The 19,438-nt window shown below is 39.6% G+C and overlaps 1 protein-coding gene across 2 annotated transcripts in view; it reads left to right on the forward strand.

The window, feature by feature from the left end:
* KPNA5 (karyopherin subunit alpha 5) overlaps positions 1 to 19,438 on the forward strand; it is a 45,807-nt gene continuing 26,369 nt past the window's right edge. The window contains exons 1-7 of one of the 2 annotated variants that reach the window (XM_079781489.1): positions 1 to 348; positions 4,659 to 4,792; positions 9,567 to 9,668; positions 9,777 to 9,876; positions 14,781 to 14,875; positions 16,157 to 16,288; positions 18,340 to 18,428. In XM_079781489.1, coding sequence (XP_079637615.1) covers positions 4,664 to 4,792; positions 9,567 to 9,668; positions 9,777 to 9,876; positions 14,781 to 14,875; positions 16,157 to 16,288; positions 18,340 to 18,428 — 647 coding nt within the window. In that variant the 5' untranslated portion in view covers positions 1 to 348; positions 4,659 to 4,663. Of the gene's footprint in view, positions 349 to 4,658; positions 4,793 to 9,566; positions 9,669 to 9,776; positions 9,877 to 14,780; positions 14,876 to 16,156; positions 16,289 to 18,339; positions 18,429 to 19,438 lie in introns of those variants that run through there. The other variant, XM_079781488.1, reaches the window with a different exon arrangement.

The following is a 19,438-nucleotide window of genomic DNA, read 5'->3' on the forward strand; positions in this document are numbered from 1 at the left end:
ATGATCCACTGAGAACGCGAACGGAGGGCCTGGGCGGTAGGACGCACTCTGGCCACTGGGACCTCTCGGGTTTAACATCCCGAAGTCGGAGCAAACGCCGGCTGGTCCTTCGGAGCGTGCGGCGGGTGGCGCGCTCCTCTCCGCCCCGCCGCGGGTCCCCGCGCCCGCCGCGTGCAAGGGCTTCTGGGAGCCGGGCCTCGGGGTCCCGGGGAGGGGGCGCAGGTGGCCGCCATCTTGAGCTGCGAACCCGGCCGCTCCGTTCCGCGCTGGGGGCGGAGTGGCGGCCCCGCTGTCAGCCGCAGCCGCCGGAGCCGGGGAGCCCGGGCGCGGGCCGAGCCCCGTTCCTGGGTAAGTGCACGGACACCGCCGGGTCCTGCGCCCTGGGCCTGGCCCCTCTGGGAGCCACTAGGTCCCGGCGCCGCTGCTTTCACGGACCCTTTTCCTGGCGGAGGTTCGGAACCAGGCCACGCCGGGGTTCTCGCAGGTCCCCGGGGAGACGGCGGCGGGGGCGTGGCGGCCGGCCCCGGGCCTGCGGCTGCGATCCTCCCAGGCTCGTCCCGGGAGGGAGCGCCCGCGGCCCGTTCCCCGCTCCCGCCGCTCGGCCCCGCGTCCCGGGAGTTCCTGGCTCGGCGCGGGGTCTGGCCGGCGTGGCCGCTCCCCCCGGCACCGGCGGCTGCCCGTGGCCGGCGGCCGATGGGAGGGACCGTGGGGTCCAGGCTGAGTCCGGCGGCTTCGGCCCCGGGCCCTGCACGTCGCCCCGGCTCGCTCCGCCAGCCGCCCCGCCGCTCGGGCGCGGGTGCCGGGGAGGGCTCGGCTGGCCGCTCCGAACGCGAACCTCGACTGGGGTCCCCCCTGATGCGCCCGAGGGGACGGGATCCGAAAGCTGCGGAGCGGGGCGGTGACACCTCCAAAGAAAATGACGCTGGCACTCACGCTTGAACTTGTTGAACACGTTAAACAAACACACACACCCACACTCCTGACTTGATGTCTCCATGACAACCCTGGAGGACTCCCATTCTGCAGGAAGGTCACTCACCTCCTGGGTCAGTAAGAGGCGGCCCTGTCCTTTAGATCTTCAGGGACCGCTTGCTGGCTGTAGGGGCTGTCGGCCCACTTCCCCCTCTGTGCCCGGCCCGTGATTTTACTCGTAGGCACCCACACCCACCGAGATGGAGGCTTACGGGTACAAGACGTGCCGTTTAACAGATGCTAGGAAAATTTTAGGTACCAGTTGTTTGCCCAAACTCAACACAGGCTTTCAAAGAGCTGGGTCAGAAATGAGCTTATGACGGAAGAAATGCCTCCGCTTTGCAACTTCAGAGTGTCTGAATAGCATTTCTTTTGTTTGTTTGTTTGTTTGTTTTCCTCCATTTTTAAAATTAAGGTATTCTATGTGTACATATCTTACCATTGCCCCCCCCCCCCACTCCCATACATGCCCGCACTCCCCAAAGTTTTGCGTCCATTGGTTATGCTTATATATCTCCCCCACCTCTCCCTGACCTTCCCGCTGTAATTTGAGTCTGTTGGATGCTTTACTGCCTCTGTATCTATCTTTTTGTTCATCCGTTTATAATGTTCTTTATTATCCACAAATGAGGGATATCATGTGCAATTTTTCTTTCATTGACTGGCTTATTTCACTTAGCATGATGTTCTCCAGTTCCATCCAGGTTGCTGCATGAATAGCATTTCTTATATTTGAAATAACTTGTAGGAGACAGCAGCCTTTATAGCAATAGGATTCAAAATTATTTTCCAGAGAACAAAACAATCCTACTGAACGAGGAACCTTTAGAGATTATTTTGTTTAGACTTTACGTCCTCTTTAAACTGCTGTGAAGACGCAGGCAGGAGGTTGGTCCTGTAGGAGAAAAGGGAATCAATGTTGTGTCAGTGCTGGAGCTAGATTTTATTTGGTTAACATATTTATGTAAAACAGTTTTAATGTGGTTACCATCCTAGGTTAATGGTCTGTTGTATGTGTTGAGGAGGCACAAGTGATTCAGTTAGATGTGAAGAGAAAATATTAGAACTTCCATTAGTTTACCTTTTAAAACTATTACTTTAAAATTGTTTTCTATTTGTGAATTTTGTAATGGGATATTTTATTAGGCTAATATTACATGTATATAAATAAATATACTGAGGATGAATGTACACATACGGGGGGGAGGGGCAAAGTAGGTTTATAGTTGCTTCTATGGAAAATAATACAATAATTAATAAATAATAATATAAGAATAAACTTTTTCGTACTCACAACTGTAAACCTACTTTTGCCCAACTCTGTATTTTTTGTATACATACCGATGTGATCAAAACAGTTTAGAGGTCAAGGGCCTACTTAGATAATGCCTTTTATATAGGAGATAAATATTTTTAATAGGACTATTGTTGTGAACATTTCATTTTGCTAAAGTATTTTCTACTTATAGAGCATGCAGAGTGGGGCAAAAGTAGGTTTACAATTGTGAGTATTCGAAACACGAGTTTATTTTGGTAGTATTATTTATTAATTATTGTTATTTTCTATATGAACAACTGTAAACCCACTTTTGTCCCACCCTGTATAAGTGTCTACAATAAGCTAAGTACCAAACGAGACATCAGACGTGATAATTAGGTCACTGGTAAAGATAGTGGTGGAGCTAGAGGTAGAACAGAATGGGCTGAGGACGCTAGAATGATTTAAAAGGTACTTTGTGTATTTGAATTTAACACATGTATTATGGCAATTAAGGTATATTTATAATCCACCCACATCCCTCTTTATATATTTAATGAATTGATTTCAGAAATAGTGTGTGCACCAACACATATTTGTCATTAGAAACAACTCGTTCAAGCTTTATTAGTAACAATGTTTAGCATTGTTCTTTATTTCATATATAAAAATTCTGTGTCATTAATAAGAACGTAGTCTCTTGGAGGGAAAAAATGGAGATCAGAGTTCATTACTGATCTTCAACACGAGTTATTGAATTATGTATTCTTTACGTTCACTAGGCCTCTAATTATTGAATCAATTTCCAGATTACAGGAACCATATGTGTTCTTACCTACCTTTCTAGCTTTATCTCCTGCTCCTTCTTCCATATGTTCTCTTATTCAGGCACACTCATTTTTTTACTGTTTTGTGTTTGTGCCAGGCTTCTTCAAAAATGTCTTTACAGATATTCCCTCTGTTTGAAATGCTTATTCCTTCCCTTTTCTCTCTTCATCTCCTTCCCTGGGAAATTCTTGTTCATCCTTTAAGAGAGGATAACTGTGAGTACTTTCAGAGCAAGGCACAGTTTGCTGCTATGTCTTCTGTGTTCTCACAGGGTTTAATGCAGATGTTTTAGTGTATTTTACCTCTTACAATATAATTTGCCAGTTGAATAGCCTACTTCTTCTATATCAGGCATGGCAGATAAATGTCAACTTTTTCTCCTCTGTGTTTACTTCATAAATGCTAATTGATTACAACATTCTCTCTGGTTGGACATGGGTATATTACTAAAATTTATCAGACTGATGTTAGAAACAGACATTAATTATCTCATGTTAAATTCAAGTTGAAACCCTGCATTAGACTCGTATTTTAATATGTAATTCCAGGATAGGTTATAACAGTGGTCAGCAAACTCATTAGTCAACAGAGCCAAATATCAACAGTACAACGATTGAAATTTCTTCTGAGAGCCAAATTTTTTAAACTTAAACTTCTTCTAATGCCACTTCTTCAAAATAGACTCGCCCAGGCCGTGGTATTTTGTGGAAGAGCCACACTCAAGGGGTCAAAGAGCCGCATGTGGCTCGCGAGCTGCAGTTTGCCGACCACTGGGTTATAATATCAGTAACTTAGTATTTATTTCAGATATCAAAATATCAATGTGATACTATTATTAAAAAGTATTTATAATTATTTTCCTAAAAGTAAAACTATTACATATATTTCAAATATAAAATTTCATATTTATATAAAATAAATATTTTAAATATGCTTATAAAATGTTTATTAAATGTTAATGTTTAAAATACATTTGTAATACGACTAATTTCCAAATATACAAACATTTCAGTATTTAAAAAGAACGAATTTTACTTGTAGTAATGAAATCTGGTATTGCAGTCATGACTCAAGTAATGCCGGTGTGGCCTTAGTTCTGAAGCAGTGGCTAAAGGAAGTGAGAGAGCCGGACTGCAGTAAATATTTGAGGTGTGCTTATTGAAGTCTAATGCCACGTTCCACTGGAAATAAGACACTTCATTGCTGGCTATTTCTTGATCTTGCCAGAAGCTGTAATTTAGAAGTTTTTTACCCAACTCTTTCATGATTATTTCCTGGCTGACAGTGGTTTTAAAATGCATCCCACTTCAGGAAGGTTGCAATACCAGGGATGGGGCATGCGCCTTAGAATCAGTGAACTTAGGGTGATGACTTTGTGTTTAGGCCGGAATCGGTTATTTGTTTGATAGTTTAGTGCTAAAATATTAGGTCATTTTCCTCAAATTTGATATGGGAGTGCGGGAATGTGTTCTTTGTACATAATTTTCAGAATGGGTTTTATTGGACTATTTAATCTGTGAACCTGAATTTAGTTGCCGTAGGGTAAACATCTCATGTTTGAGAATTATCAGTATCCATTTTTTTCTCTCCTAACCTTAAGATGCCATGGCTTATTCAGGGAAAGATAACTATAGAATGAAAAGTTATAAGAATAAAGCCCTAAATCCCCAAGAGATGCGTAGACGAAGAGAAGAAGAAGGAATACAGCTTCGAAAACAAAAAAGGGAAGAACAGGTAGGTGTTTTAAAATAATTAATTATGCTTAACACAAAAACATTATATGCAGATTTTAGAAGTTGTATTATATTGCTAATTTTTAGATAATTTTAAATGAAAAGTGTTTTAGGAAATTGAATTTAGATAAATCTATTCTTTAATTTACTGGACTTTAGAAATAATATTAGCAAATTCATGAGTCAGAATCCTGTGTTATTTTTAATCACTGATAAGCATAGCTTTTCTGATTTGTTGATAAATATGTTGTTAAGTATATTTCTACACTGGTGCTAAAGAAATTTTTACTTTTGAGTCTATTTAGATCACTTCCATTTGTCATTGTAAAATTTGCCTCCTAAAAATACATTAATTATATTAATTTGTTGCTTTTGTGGTTTTCATAGCTTTTGCCCATAAGTTAATTATAGTCTTTTTCCGAAGCTAATCATACTATTCCTCCGGTAGTTTCATTATCCAAATCTCTTAGCCTTCTCTGTTTGAACTTTGTCTATATGACATAAAGAATTGAAAAATCTTTTAAGAGAGTATATCTCAACATTTTTCATTCTAAGATATACTTAAATTTAGAAGTATCTATAATAATAAAAGCGTAATATGCTAATTAGACTGGATGACCTTCCAGACAACCTTCCAGATGAAGCCGCGGTGGGCGGGGGCTGAGGCAGAGGCAGCCGTGGCAGCGGTGGGGGCTGAGGCAGAGGTAGGGGCCGAGGCAGAGGCAGCTGTGGCGGTGGCAGGGGCCGAGTCCCTTGCATTAATTTCGTGCATCGGGCCTCTAGTTTATAAATGATAAGGAGGATGTGGGTTTCACATACATGAATTAAAACGAATGTGTGAAGCCCTAGCCTGTTTGGCTCAGTGGATAGAGCATTGACCTGCAGACTGAAGGGTCTAGGGTTCAGTTCCCCGTCAAGGGCATGTGCCTTGGTTGCAGGCTCGATTCCTGGCCCCAGAGGGACATGTGCGGGAGACAGCCAATCCATGTGTATCTCTCACATCCATGTTTCCCTCTCTCTGTTTCTCCACCTCCCTTTTACTCTTCTAAAAAATCAATGGAAAAATATCCTCAGGTGAGGATTAACAAAACTAATACTTGAAAAGGACTAACAATGAAGAAAATAGAGAAAAAGGCCTGTTTTAGAAATATGATTATGTTTTGACATCTCCCTATATATAGTATCTAGCACAGTCCCTTCTGTATTATAATAGGTATTAAAAAAGAAGAACTCTGTTGAATAAATTATTTGAAAGAGAACTATATAGATTGAAGAAGAGCAGTGTTTATTTAGCTATAAAAAAAACAACAACTTACAAATATGTGACACCTTAATCAATAAAGAAATTAAAAAAAAAACACAACAACAACAACAACTTTTTTTACCCTCGGTTTTGATTTAGGAAATGTACCTTTATTTATTTAAAAAATTTTTTTACAAGTCATTTGGTATCTTAAATGACAGTTAATGAACCAGGATGAAATAGTAAAGGAACATTATTATGGCGATTTATATCAGTCATTCTTTAAATACCAAAAACATCTGTTATATTATAATCCTATCTAATAAAGAGGGAATATGCTAATTGACCATTACACCTTCACAAAAGATGGCGGGGCCCACAGCCAATAAGGAGAGAATATGCTAATTGACTGCCACACCCTCAAATATGGCGGCGTCCACAGCCACAAGATGGTGTCACCCAGTCCCCTCAGCCCTGCTGGGGCGGTAGTCGCGCAGGACGCGGGTCCGACCGCTCCGCACGCCTGCCTCCAGAGTCCCCCAGGTCCTTCAGCCTCCCAGCTACCCAAGGCCGGCCCAAGGCACAGACAAGCCTCGGATGGTGACTGCCCAGTCGATGCCCGAGTCGCAGGCAAGCCTTGGATGGTGGCTGCATAACCGCCCAGGGCCAGCCTGAGGCACAGACAAGCCTCAGATGGCGGCTGCCTAGCTGCCCAGAGCTGCCCGAGGCAGCAGCAGGGATGTGATGCGGGTATTGCCTTCCCCTGATCGCAGGGTCGCCTTCCACCTTTGAGGACTTCCAGACTGTGAGAGGGGCAGGCCGGGCTGAGGGACCCCCCTCCAGTGCATGGATTTTTATGCACCAGGCCTCTGCTGTTACTGTAAAAGTCAATGCAAGATAAGCTAGAAAGTGAATCCCATCTACCTAAGTGGCCTGTCACATTTCCTTCAGCATGTTAGGGCTTTCAAAACACACTATTCCTACAGTATCATAAAATCATAGGATTTTATCCTAGTTCAGTCTCTTCACTTGCAGATAAGAAAATTGTAGAGAAATCAAGTGTTGTATTTTCCCCCAAGGTCACAGAGTACTAAAGGCAGATCTTAGAACCAGAATCTGGAATTGTCCTGTCCCCAGATCCAGTGGTTTTAATGTTCAATAGGCTCCCAAGGACCTTTATCTTTTTTGGCTTTGCATTGGTCTTTGGGGACCAAGATGCACATGTGAGTAGATGAGTTGCAAATTCCAAAAGGGACAATTCTAGAGCTCTGGAGAGATGGGGACTAAATGTTCAGTATGTTATTCCAGTGATTGCATGCTCCAGTTATTTCCCAAAATAGTTTCAAATACAAATCTTAAATGTTTTATTTTAAAGAGGCATTAACAAAGTAAGAAAATGGAAAGTTCATCTATAATAATAAAAATGTAACATGCAAATCGACCAAATGGCCGAACAGCAGAACAACCATCCGGATGACCACGCTATGATACGCACTGGCACCAGGCCAGCCAAGGGGGGTGCGATGCAATTGGTGTGGGGCGGGGGGCCCGCCATCGCCTCACGATCGCCCTGCAGAGAGAGGTCTAGGCCACTGGCTGGCGGGGCAATCAGTCGGGGGGGCTCTGCGATTGATGGGGAGGGGGAGCCATCCGAGGCTATTGATCACCCTGTAGAGGGAGGCCCTGCCCAGTCACCATCCGAGGCTATTGATCACCCTGTAGAGGGAGGCCCTGCCCACCCGCTGCAGCGCAGTGCAGATTGTGGAGCCCGGCCGAGGTGGGTGGGGCCTACCTCTTTGGGAAGATCAATCATGGGGCTCCCGGACTGTGAGAGGGCGCAGGCCCGGCTGAAGGATCCCTCCCCTCCCCAGTGCACAAATTTCATGCACCGGGCCTCTAGTTATTTCATGTTTAGAAAGAAGAATGGAAATACTGTATTTAGGATGACTTTTCTGTTCAATCGTCCACTTCCTAGCTATTCTTCCAACACTGTAATGCAGAGCACCATCAAAAAGTCATTCCTGTGTCATCTGTGTCACATATGTGTACATATAATTTTTGTTTTGCTTCATACACAGATGTTCCTAGTTGGTCTTGTTTGCTCTGACTCTCCCAGAAATGGGCAGGAGCAGACAGAAACAACATTGGGACTTTTGCAAGAGCTGTCAGTTTACAAAACCCGTATTACTTCTCTCTTGCTCTTTTCCCGTGGAAGGTGTTTCCTGCTGCCTTGGCTGCTAGCACTCTGCCCCTCATAGGCTCAACTATTAGGACTAAGGGGGACCAACTGCTCAGTGGAAGAACCAGAAATGACTGAAGTTCCATTGCAGCCCAGATATTCTACATATCCTGGTTTATAACTTATAAATACAATCCTTCCTATATGCTTCTTTGAAATTGATAGCCCTGCTGATTCACACCACTAAAGCAGGGACAGTTTGATCAAGGAGATCTTCCCTCAGCTAGCTCACGTCAGTCTGGTTTTGACTTTCAAGCAGAAGAATATAAAAGAGGGCAAGAGAGGGAAGAAGAGAAATGAAAGGGAAAGGAAGTCAAAGAGAGAAATGGAGAATGGAGTGAGGAAGAAGAAGAGGAAGAGGAGGAAGAGGAGGAGGAGGAGAAGGAAGGAAGAAGAAGGAAGGAAGGAAGGAAGGAAGGAAGGAAGGAAGGAAGGAAGGAAGGAAGGAAGGAAGAAAAGTGTTCAAGAGAAGGAGAGACAGTAGAAGAAAAGGAGAGCAATGAATAAGGCACTATAATATTTGGGATGGCACAGCATGAAGGTGTGCTGGAATAAAAAGAACAAAGATTTTGGAGCCTGAATAAATGGGTTTTATGTTCAGCTCGACCTTTATTCGATGTTGAACAAACTATAATGTTGAACAAACTAGAGAAATTTGTTGTCTCTCAACTTCTCCATCTGATAGAGAAGGATAAAACACTGACTATGTTACTTCGTGGGGTTCTTATATGATGAGGTGACCCATGAAATGTACCTTTAAATTTTCCTTAGTGACCTCATCATGTTTCATTCCTTCTCTCTTTTTTTTCTTAACTTTTAACCTGAGTTAATAAGCATAGGACCATCTTTTGTTAGAGGAGTTCTCTATTCCTTGTTAATCTGATATACTAACTGTTAATATACCACATTATCTCACCCTTGTAATATTTACTTTCTGAGATTTTCTTGGAAAAGTTCTTAGGCATCTCATAATCTATGGTGGTCATAATGTGCTTTCGCAAATGCTTTAGTTTACAAATGTGTATTCTACTCATGAGACTAGCCTTTGATAAGACCTGAGATTGACTCAACACAGTCTATAGGACAAGAGCTAACCTAGTCCAGAAAGGGTCTAACTTCTCATAGACAATTTAGGTCTTCATGATATAATGATTGGGAAATACTAAAATATTCAGAATTTTAAATAAGATAAAATTATTAGCTTGTTTGTTCACTTACACAAAAAATATAATTCCGTGGGAATTCACTGTTCTATGGAAAACTCAATGTTAGAGTGATTTTTCTTTATTACAGCTGTTTAAACGCAGAAATGTCTCTTTGCCCAGAAGTGATGAATCTATGCCAGAAAGTCCTATCCAGGATCCAGATATCAGTTCCACTGTACCCATTCCAGAGGTAGATATTACAAAAATCTATTTCAAATTATACTTCAGCAGTATTTCAGATGTTATCCACGTAAAGTATTTCAATGAAATTAATTATATTTTCTTTTCTGTGTTTTAGGACGATGTTATTACCGCAGATATGGTTCAGATGATTTTTTCTAATAATGCTGATCAACAACTAACCGCGACACAGAAATTTAGAAAGCTGCTTTCTAAAGGCAAGAATTGTTTTCAGTATGCTTATTTGATATTATAACATTCTGTAGTACTGTTTTTATTTATGAGGTATTTTTTGAAGTACTTTTCTTTGCTAGAAGAGTCTTGTTCTAAAAATATATTTTTAAATAAAATCAATTTTTTAAACATATTATCAAAGTAACACATGTTGATTATAGAATATTTGCAAATATAAACAAAAAAATTACAGAAGCAAATATAGAAATCATTATTCCCACTGCCAATTTAAACTCCATCTTTAGTTTGTACAAGTATTCCTTTCACTATATTCTTAACAGCATGATTATAAAAAAGAAAAAAAGTGCTCATATAATAGTAGCTCATTATGTAGCATTTTTTGAGTACTTAAATTGAGTATTTTTCTTTAATTTTTGACCTTTGTAATTTGCCTCTGTTATTTGTTCAGTTTTATATTGAGTTTATAAAATTTCTTATTAAATAAAAATTTAACCCTTGTGTTTTAATTATGTAATTTATAGAATTAGTAATTCCAGTTATACTGAGTTGTATATATGAATTGATAAAAATTTTGACAATGCTCTTGGCTAGCTGTCTTATCTTCCTAAGAGAGACGGAATTTAGTTACCAATGAGGAATAAAAGAAATGTTATTTTCAGGTCAGCATAGATTACAAGACATTGCCTTTGCTTTCTTACTATAGTTCTTGTTTATAGATACATTTAACTTTTATTTTCCATTTCTGCCAAGCTAATATAGTTTAGAAATGTTAGGAAATCCTTATATAATCAAGAATGGCTTCCTCTTCCTCAACATACTCCACAATTTTTGGTTTTGAAATGGATTATTTTTTGAATCAGGATAATTAAAAGTGTTTTACATTATCATATTCTCTTTAAAGGTTTCTTTTTCATATATGCATTATATTAAAACGAATTAACAGGATTCATTTAGATTTAATTCTGTTTAAGAATGCTAGAATATGCCACCAGTGTTTTTATACCACAACTTCCCCATTGAGTTCTTTAGTTTTAATACTTTATCCTCATTTGCCCTATTCCTCATGGCATTCTGTTTCTTTTAAACTATAGTATCTTTTTCATAGAGCCAATGATTTTTTTCTGTTTCTTTATAGTGGGATTATGCTTGCCCAAGTTGGCACATAGCAGGCATTATAGGTGCTTTCTTTTACTGATTGTTTTGAGTTCCTGCCAAATCTTTTAGGCCTAGAAAAATGTTAGATTTACTGTCATTTTACTTGATTCATTACTGTAGGAAATATGGGAAAGGAGCTAGAACTAAAAGAACTCTGATTTAAGTCATAATAGTGACATTTTGCTAGAATATCCCATTTACTGTAACACTATCATGGCCACTTTTGTAGATGTAAATCACAAGTTGTCCTTTCTTAAATCCCAGTTTTGTAGAAATTTCTTCAAAGCTTTTTGGTCGTGGAGGACTCTTAGTTTTAAGTGCTGAAGCAGATAACTGCTATTGTACTTATGTTTATACTAGAGGCCAGGTGAACGAATTCGTGCACAGGTGGGGTCCCTTGGCCTGGCTGGCGATCAGGGCTGCACGAGGCTGGCTGGGTGGAGGGGCTGCGGGAGGTTGACCAGCCAGGGAGAGGTGCCACGGGAGGTTGGCTCTGGGAGCGCATTGACCACCAGGGGGCAGCTCCTGCATTAAGCATCTGTCCCCTCGTGGTCAGTGCACATCATAGTGACCAGTTGACCGGTTGTCGGTTGTTTGGTTGCTTAGGCATATATATATATATACACACACACACTAGAGGCCCAGTGCACGAAATTCGTGCACTGGGGGGTGTCCCTCAGCCCAGCCTCCACCCTTTCCAATCTGGGACCCCTCGGGGGATATCTGACTGCTACAGGAATTGGGCCTAAACCAGAAGTTGGGCATCCCTCTCACAATCCGGGACTGCTGGCTCCCAGCCACTTGCCTGCCTGCCAGCCTGATCACCCCCTAACCACTCCCCTGCCAGCCTGATCGATGCCTAACTGCTCCCCTGCCAGCCCAATTGCCCCGAACTGCCCTCCCCTGCTGGTGTGATCGCCCCCAACTGCCCTCCCCTGCAGGGCTGGTTGCCCCCAACTGCCCTCCCCTGCAGGCCTGGTCTCCCCCAACTGCCCTCCCTTGCAGGCCTGGTCTCCCCCAACTGCCCTCCCCTGCAGACCTGGTCGCCTCCAACTGCCCTTCCCTGCAGGCGTGGTTGCCCCCAGCTGCCCTCCCCTGCAGGCCTGGTCCCCCCAACTGCCCTCCCCTGCTGGCCTGGTCACCCACAACTACCCTCCCCTGCTGTCCATCTTGTGGTGGCCATCTTTGACCACATGGGGGTGGCCATCTTGTGCGAGGGCATGAGGGTCAATTTGCATATTACCTCTTTATTATATAAGATAGACTAGAGGCCTGGTGCATGGGATTTGTGCACTGGTGGGGGGTGTGGCCTGTGGGGATTGGCCTGCTGTGGGAGCAGCTGCTCATCCCAGTCAGCCGAGTGGCTGTGGACCTGCCCTCTGAGCGGCTGCTCCTGCTGTGGGAGTGCTGCTCATCCTGGTCAGCTGAGAGGCACTCCCACTGTGGGAGCTCACTGATCACCAGCAGGCAGCTCTTGCGTTGAGCATCTGCCCACTGGTGGTCAGTGCGCGTCATAGTGACTGTCGACTGGTCGTTCTGGTCGTTCTGCTGTTTGGTCGCTGGGCTTTTATTATATAGGATAGGATTGGCATATTGACTAAAGTCTTCTCTATAATAGTTGATCACCTTTGTAAGATAATATAGGCTATTATTCTGTCAATTAATATAGTACCAATGTAAGAATTAATAGTAGTTCATGATACATGTTAGATTAGCTGATGATCCAACTGCACTTTAATTGCTTTCATTTATATGAAAGTAACGATAAAGTTATTTTCCAGGAAGAGACCATATTTATGTTGTTAAATCTCTATCTACCTACCTATCTATCTATATTATATCTATATCTATTATGTCTATTTATCTATGTATTTATTTCTCTATATATTTAGCTATAACTGACAGTCTCAATACACACATTTCTCACCCTATAACCAGAAAACACTATGCATTCTTCCTTCTGTCAACTTCTCCTTTCTCTCCCCTCCAATAAAAAGAGCAAGACAAAATTTTTGTCCCTTTAAAAGAAATGGGAGAGTAAATTTAGAATTTTTTTTTTTAATAATAAAAGACTAGTGAGGTGAAGGTGGTAACTACCACCATATAATTTTGTTTTAATTTTTAAAGATGAGGGTAAAGACATTAATAATATGTATTGTTTTATCCTGTTGATTTTTTTAATAGCTATAATAATAGTTTAAGCTAGGGTCTAGAATTTACATTTTGAAGAATTCAGACTTTTCATTTAGAACACTCAAACAAAACTTTATATTTATGGCTTTACTAACTTTGCAGAAATTTTGAACAAATGAAAAGGACAGCAAATTTGTAGAAAAAAGAAGAGAAGGGAGAAAGAAGTCCATTTCTAAATAAACCTTTCTTAACAATTGAGAACATGATTTCTAAGATACAACATAATAATAGAGTTTTTTCTATATCATGACAGGATTTATACAGCTCTTTTATGGTTATACTTTATTCTACTGATTAAACACAATATTTTAACAACTATATATGAGTTATTTATGATTGGAAATGCAGCCAAACACCAGAATTAAGAAGAAAAGGAAGACTCAAAAGTGGAAATGAGGTTTTTTATTCTGTGAATAATAGGTGGACAGATTACTAAGTAATAAACAAATTTGGGTAGTGGGTACAGGGCAAGGGGAAGGTATAAGCAGTGATATTATGAGTTTTGTTTTGGTTATGCTACATTTTAAAGAAGTTGGGAATAAAAAATGGGGCAAAAGACACTTAAAATTTGGTCTAGAATCTAAGAAAGAAGAATTCGGATATGGGGGTTAGATTTATGGATTATCACAAATGAGAATCACAAGTGACAGTTGAATTAACAGGTAAATTTTCTAGAAAGAGAATAGATAACAGGGAGAAAACCAACCTAAAGAAGCATCAACAGAGAAGTTCCTGGAGAAACCTAGGGTCTGCTTTTTGCTGAAGCAAGGGAAAAGAAAGAGTTCTTGGTACTTAGATTGGAGTAACTGAGATATGTTTATTTTAATTTGGAATGTCTTTGTTTTAAAATTTCTTAAGGATTTTATGATTCTCAAAAGCCCTCTGCATTTCAAGAAAATTTATCAAGAATTCTAGATAGTCCAATAGCATTTATGTAAATAATAAATAGTACCCTGAGAAAATGAGACATTAGGCAATTCATAGCTAATATGGAGACATCCCTGGAAATTTGGGTATGGTTATAAAGAATTAATGGGAACATTATTTCTCAGTTGGTATTTTGAGTATTGGATTAAAGTAACTCCCATGTTGTAAAGGTGACCTCAATAGCCTTCAACTTATGAAATTTAAATATTTGTACATATAAATTTATTCATTTATCTATTTTTCATATTTTTAAAATTGACTTTATTTGGGGGGCGGGGGACATTGGTTCATAAGACCATACAGGTTTCAGGTGTACAACTCAATAAAACATCATCCGCACACTGCGTCGTGCACCCATTGCCCAAGCATGGTCTCTTTCTGTCCCTATTTCTCCCCCCTCTGCCCACTCCCACCTACCCTCACCTCCCTTTTTCTAAATTTTCTTGTTATTAGTTATTGAAAAAGAATTTGCTTTGCAGTAAACATTGCAATTATAAGAAATTTGTTTTCTTCAATTATATCGAGCTAGAATTTTAAACTTGGTCAGTGAAAGCTAAGAAAGAGTTATTTTGTGTGCCTGTTAATTGACACAGACACCAGATCATTGTGTCTTTTTGTCTATGTAATAACTTATTTTTTTTTTAATTTTTAGAACCTAATCCACCAATTGATCAAGTTATACAGAAACCAGGAGTTGTACAGAGATTTGTGAAATTTCTTGAAAGAAATGAAAATTGTACTTTACAAGTGAGTTCTATAGTTTTTGTTCTTAATTGCTTTCTAGAAATGACATGATTAAAGTTTCTAGTGAAAGCAACTTCTGCAATACTGAATATATTATAAGCTTCCATGATTACTTGGCAATGAAAGGAAAAGGTGGTGTCACTTGTCTTGCCATTGTCATGATTGTCTTCTAGGAACTGTTAGTAATTTTGGAAAAAGTTTATAAAGTCACTCCTAACAACTTAATTGTTACTCCTTAGTTTGCCTGTGGATTTGCAGGTCACTTACTTTTTGTTTGGGAGACATGGATTGAATTTTCTCAGTTGCTTTTGTTATAAATCCATCACATGTAAGTATATACAGATTCTAAGTGAATTGATTTAACTAACTTCTCAGAGGCTCTGCTGCTTAAAGGAGTACCACAGGTCCTGCTTGTGGCCCTGTTAATAGTGAACTCTTTAACCTTGAACAAATCACCTAAATCTCTGGACTTCTAATTATCTTATTTCTTAAGTGAGGAGGTTGGAACTAGATGATCACTAGGGAAACAAAACTACCTTTTATAGTTCCAAGTTTTCATAAATATACTAGAGGCTGGGTGCACGAAATTCGTGCGTGGGTATGGTCCCTAGGCCTGGCCTGCGATCAGGGTCATCTTCCCCGGCTGCCGCAGCTGACTGAGCCCCCTACCACCATCCACCCCCGGTTCCCTGTTTTCCATCGGGCGATGGAGCCTGCCGGCTGGGGAAAGGGACCGAGAGGTAGTCAGTGTGCCTCATAGTGACTGTTCGAGTGGTGGTTATGGTCATTCTGCCGTTAGGGTCAATTTGCATATTACCCTTTTATTATATAGGATTTGTCTATTAAGTAGTGTGTCATTAAATTTAAACTGCTTGCTTTAGAACATCTGGCTCTCTAATAGACATTAACCCTTTGCACTCGCTTGCTTTTTTCTTGATTCCTTTATTCTAATGCTAACCGTGTCGAGTCACACTCGACATCCGAGTGCAAAAGGTTAAGAGTTTTGTGAATTATAAATTCAAATGTGTTCACTTGTGGTTCATTAGTTGTAAATTTTTATTATATTCTTCTCAGTTCTTATTTTCCCAGATTGAGAGTTCATTTTATTAAGTTAAGGTTTATTTTTTTCTGTGAAATCTGATTTCAAATTTAATCTTATTAAATGTAAGGCTGTCCATATCTCAGACTTGACCCACTAAGTCTTTACTTCCACTCTTCTTCCATTCTTTCTTTTTCTGACATTTCTTTGGTGCTTTCATTTACTCTACTTTTATTTTTCTGTAGTTTGAGGCTGCATGGGCATTAACTAATATAGCATCTGGAACTTTTCTGCATACCAAGGTAGTGATTGAAACAGGAGCTGTTCCAATTTTTATCAAACTTCTAAAGTCAGAGCATGAAGATGTTCAAGAACAGGTAAGTTTCTATTTGAACTGTTATATTTATTAGATTTTTAATTTTCTCATGGAAGTACCACTGCTGATTATGATTTGAAATTTATTTTTACTAAATTTCCTGTGTATTTCATTTGTTAAAATACAGTGATTTCCATCATGTCAATTGGAAAGAAAAATTAACTGTCTCAGGCATCATCCTGATTATTTATAAATGTGATCTCAGCTATAAGGAAGTACTATACCCATTTATAAGAGCATACTGAGACCCAGAAAGTTAGTAATTTACCCAAAGTCACAGTGAATGGCTGAACCAAATTTTAAACCTGCGCTGTTCTGACTCCTTATTCTTTGCAAGAACATATATTATTTTGTTGTTTCCTTTTAAGAAATAAATGTCTTATATAATTTTTAGAGAGAGAGTAAGGGAGAGGAATTGGCTGCCATCTGCACACCCCTTACTAGGGATTGAGCCTGCAACCTGGCCGGGAACCGAACCCTTGGCCTCTTGGTTCCTGGGTCGATGCTCAAGCACTGAGCCACACTGGTCAGGCTTGTTGTTTCTTTTTAAAAACATTACATGATTTAGAATAGAACCATTTTAAAATAAACTTTATTAATAAATTCTCATAGTTGTTATACGAGGAAAATTTTAAACATAAAATGTGTACCATCCAAACAAAATAAAATGTCTTGGTATTTTGTTTTAAATGCTTTTAATGCAAATTGATCACATATATATTTATATTTTCCCACTTAACACTAATATTGGGAGCTTATTCTTATGGGATTAATTATATTCAAAGAAAATTTTACTGATTATTCATCCATTCAAGTATGTATCATAATTTATCTACTTTTCAATTATACATTGGAGTTATTTCTAGTTTATTAGTATTATTAATATTGTGATAACATCATTGCATATTAGTTTTTATGTGCCTCATAATTATTTTATTAGGGTAAAATGACTTTACCCTGTCAATAGAAAACTTTTTAGAGTTTTTATTTCATATTTCAAAGTTGATCCCCCAAAAAGTTATACCAATTGATATCCTCACCAACAGAATATTGAGGACTTCACAGAGGGAAAATGTCATTATTTTAAAAGGGTTTTCTTAAAAACACATACACAAACTTAGGTCTAAAGTAGATGTTAAAGATATTAACGCTTGCTTTTAAACCTTAACTATAAAATTTTCCCAATTGAAAAAGTAACTTATGTCTACTTTTGTGCTTATATGAAGAATTTGGAATGAGAATATAATAAAACTAGAGGCCCCCATGTACAACATTCCCACCACCGCCGCTGTGCTCGCCAGCCGTGAGCCCAGCTTCTGGCAGAGTGTGAGAATATAATAAAATGATAATTCACATTTGCATAATTTCTCATCTAATGGAAATTTAACAAATGAAGAATTTGATCTCTTACTACCATTTATTTCTCTTATTAGCTTTACCTAACTTTCTATGCTTTGACTTTCCCTTTTACAAATCCATGTGAATGGATTCCTTGTAATAGGAGCAAACTTCTAGTATATGTAATTGGACAATTCACTAAATGATATATTTTGTCTCTTCTTGAAGATTTGGTATTTCTTTATAGAATAGTATAAATGTTTCAGTAGTACGTAAGAAAAAATTTAAAAATGTACTGTCCTTCAGTTTGATTAAATAACGCTTTTAAAGGTTTTCTTTCTTATTGTCCTACTAGCATTTTTTAATTTTTTTGTTAATCCTCACCCGAGGATATTTTTCCATGGATTTTTTTTAGAGAGAGTGCAAGGGAAGAGGAGAGACACAGAGAGAGAAACATCAATGTGAGACACATTGATTGGTTTCCTCCTGCACAGGGGATCAAGCCTGCAACCCAGGTATGTGCCCTTGACTGGAATGGAACCCTGGACTCTTCAGTCCGAGGGCTGATACTCTATTTACTGAGCCAAACCAGCTAGGGCACTGTCATTTTTTTAACATCTGGAAAACTTTGTTCCTTCTGTACTAAAACCTCATGTTAAGAGGGAGCATCTTATTTAAGATATTGTTATAACAGAATATTTTTCTTTTTCTGAGGCTGTTTGGGCACTTGGTAATATTGCTGGTGACAATGCAGAATGCAGAGATTTTGTTTTAAACTGTGAAATACTTCCACCGCTTTTAGAGTAAGTACTTTAAATTAGTCACAATTGAAGTAATACTACTTTTGGAAAAGAAACTATATTATAACTACATTTTTATGTACTTATAATTGTTTTTAAGTAATGTTTTTAAATTTGGCTGTGTTTAGCCATGCCTGTAATAGCTTGAAAGCATTAGAAAAAGTTTTTCAGTTGTATCATATGTCTTTTACTAGTATGTTTTCTTAATCCGTACTTCACAGTGGTTATTGCATACTTGATGCTTACTGTGTTAAATAATTACTCTACAAAAAAAGGGTATGTAGTAGTATTTTAATTTTATTTTATGTTTCTTTTTTTATTGTTTAAAGTATTACATATGTCTCCCTTTTCTCCGATTTACCCTCCCCACCCCCCACCCCCCGCCACTCCTGTCCCCCAGGACAAGCCTCCCACTGCCTCAGTGTCTGTGACCATTGGTTATGCTAATATCTTTTACCCCGCCACCCGCCTTCTCTCTGAGGTTGGATAGTCTGTTCAGTGTTTCTTAGTCTCTGGATCTATTTTTGTTCTACAGTTTATGTTGTTCATTGTATCCCACATATGAGTGAGATCATGTGATATTTATCTTTCTCTGGCTTATTTTGCTTAGCATAATGCTCTCCAGGTCCATCCATGCTGTTGCAAATGGTAAAAGTTCCTTCTTTTTTATAGCAGTGTAGTATTCTATTGTGTAGATGTAACACAGTTATTTTTTAAAATGTATATATTTTTATTGATTTTAGAGAGAGAGGAAGGGAGAGGGAGAGAGAGGGAAATAGCAGTGATGATAGAGAATCATTGATCAGCTGCCTCCTGCATGCCTCCCACTGGGAATCCAGCCCGCAACCCGGGTATGTGCTCCAACTGGAACTGAACCTTGACCTCCTGGTTCATAGGTCAATGCTCAGCCACTGAGCCATGCTGGCTGGGCATATCACCGTTTCTTAATCCACTCATCTGCTGATGGGCACTTAGGCTGTTTCCAAATCTTAGCTATGGTGAATTGTGCTGCT

This window comes from Cnephaeus nilssonii, assembly GCF_951640355.1.
Source record: "Cnephaeus nilssonii genome assembly, chromosome: 9".
In the NCBI taxonomy this organism is placed as follows: Eukaryota; Metazoa; Chordata; class Mammalia; order Chiroptera; family Vespertilionidae; genus Cnephaeus; species Cnephaeus nilssonii.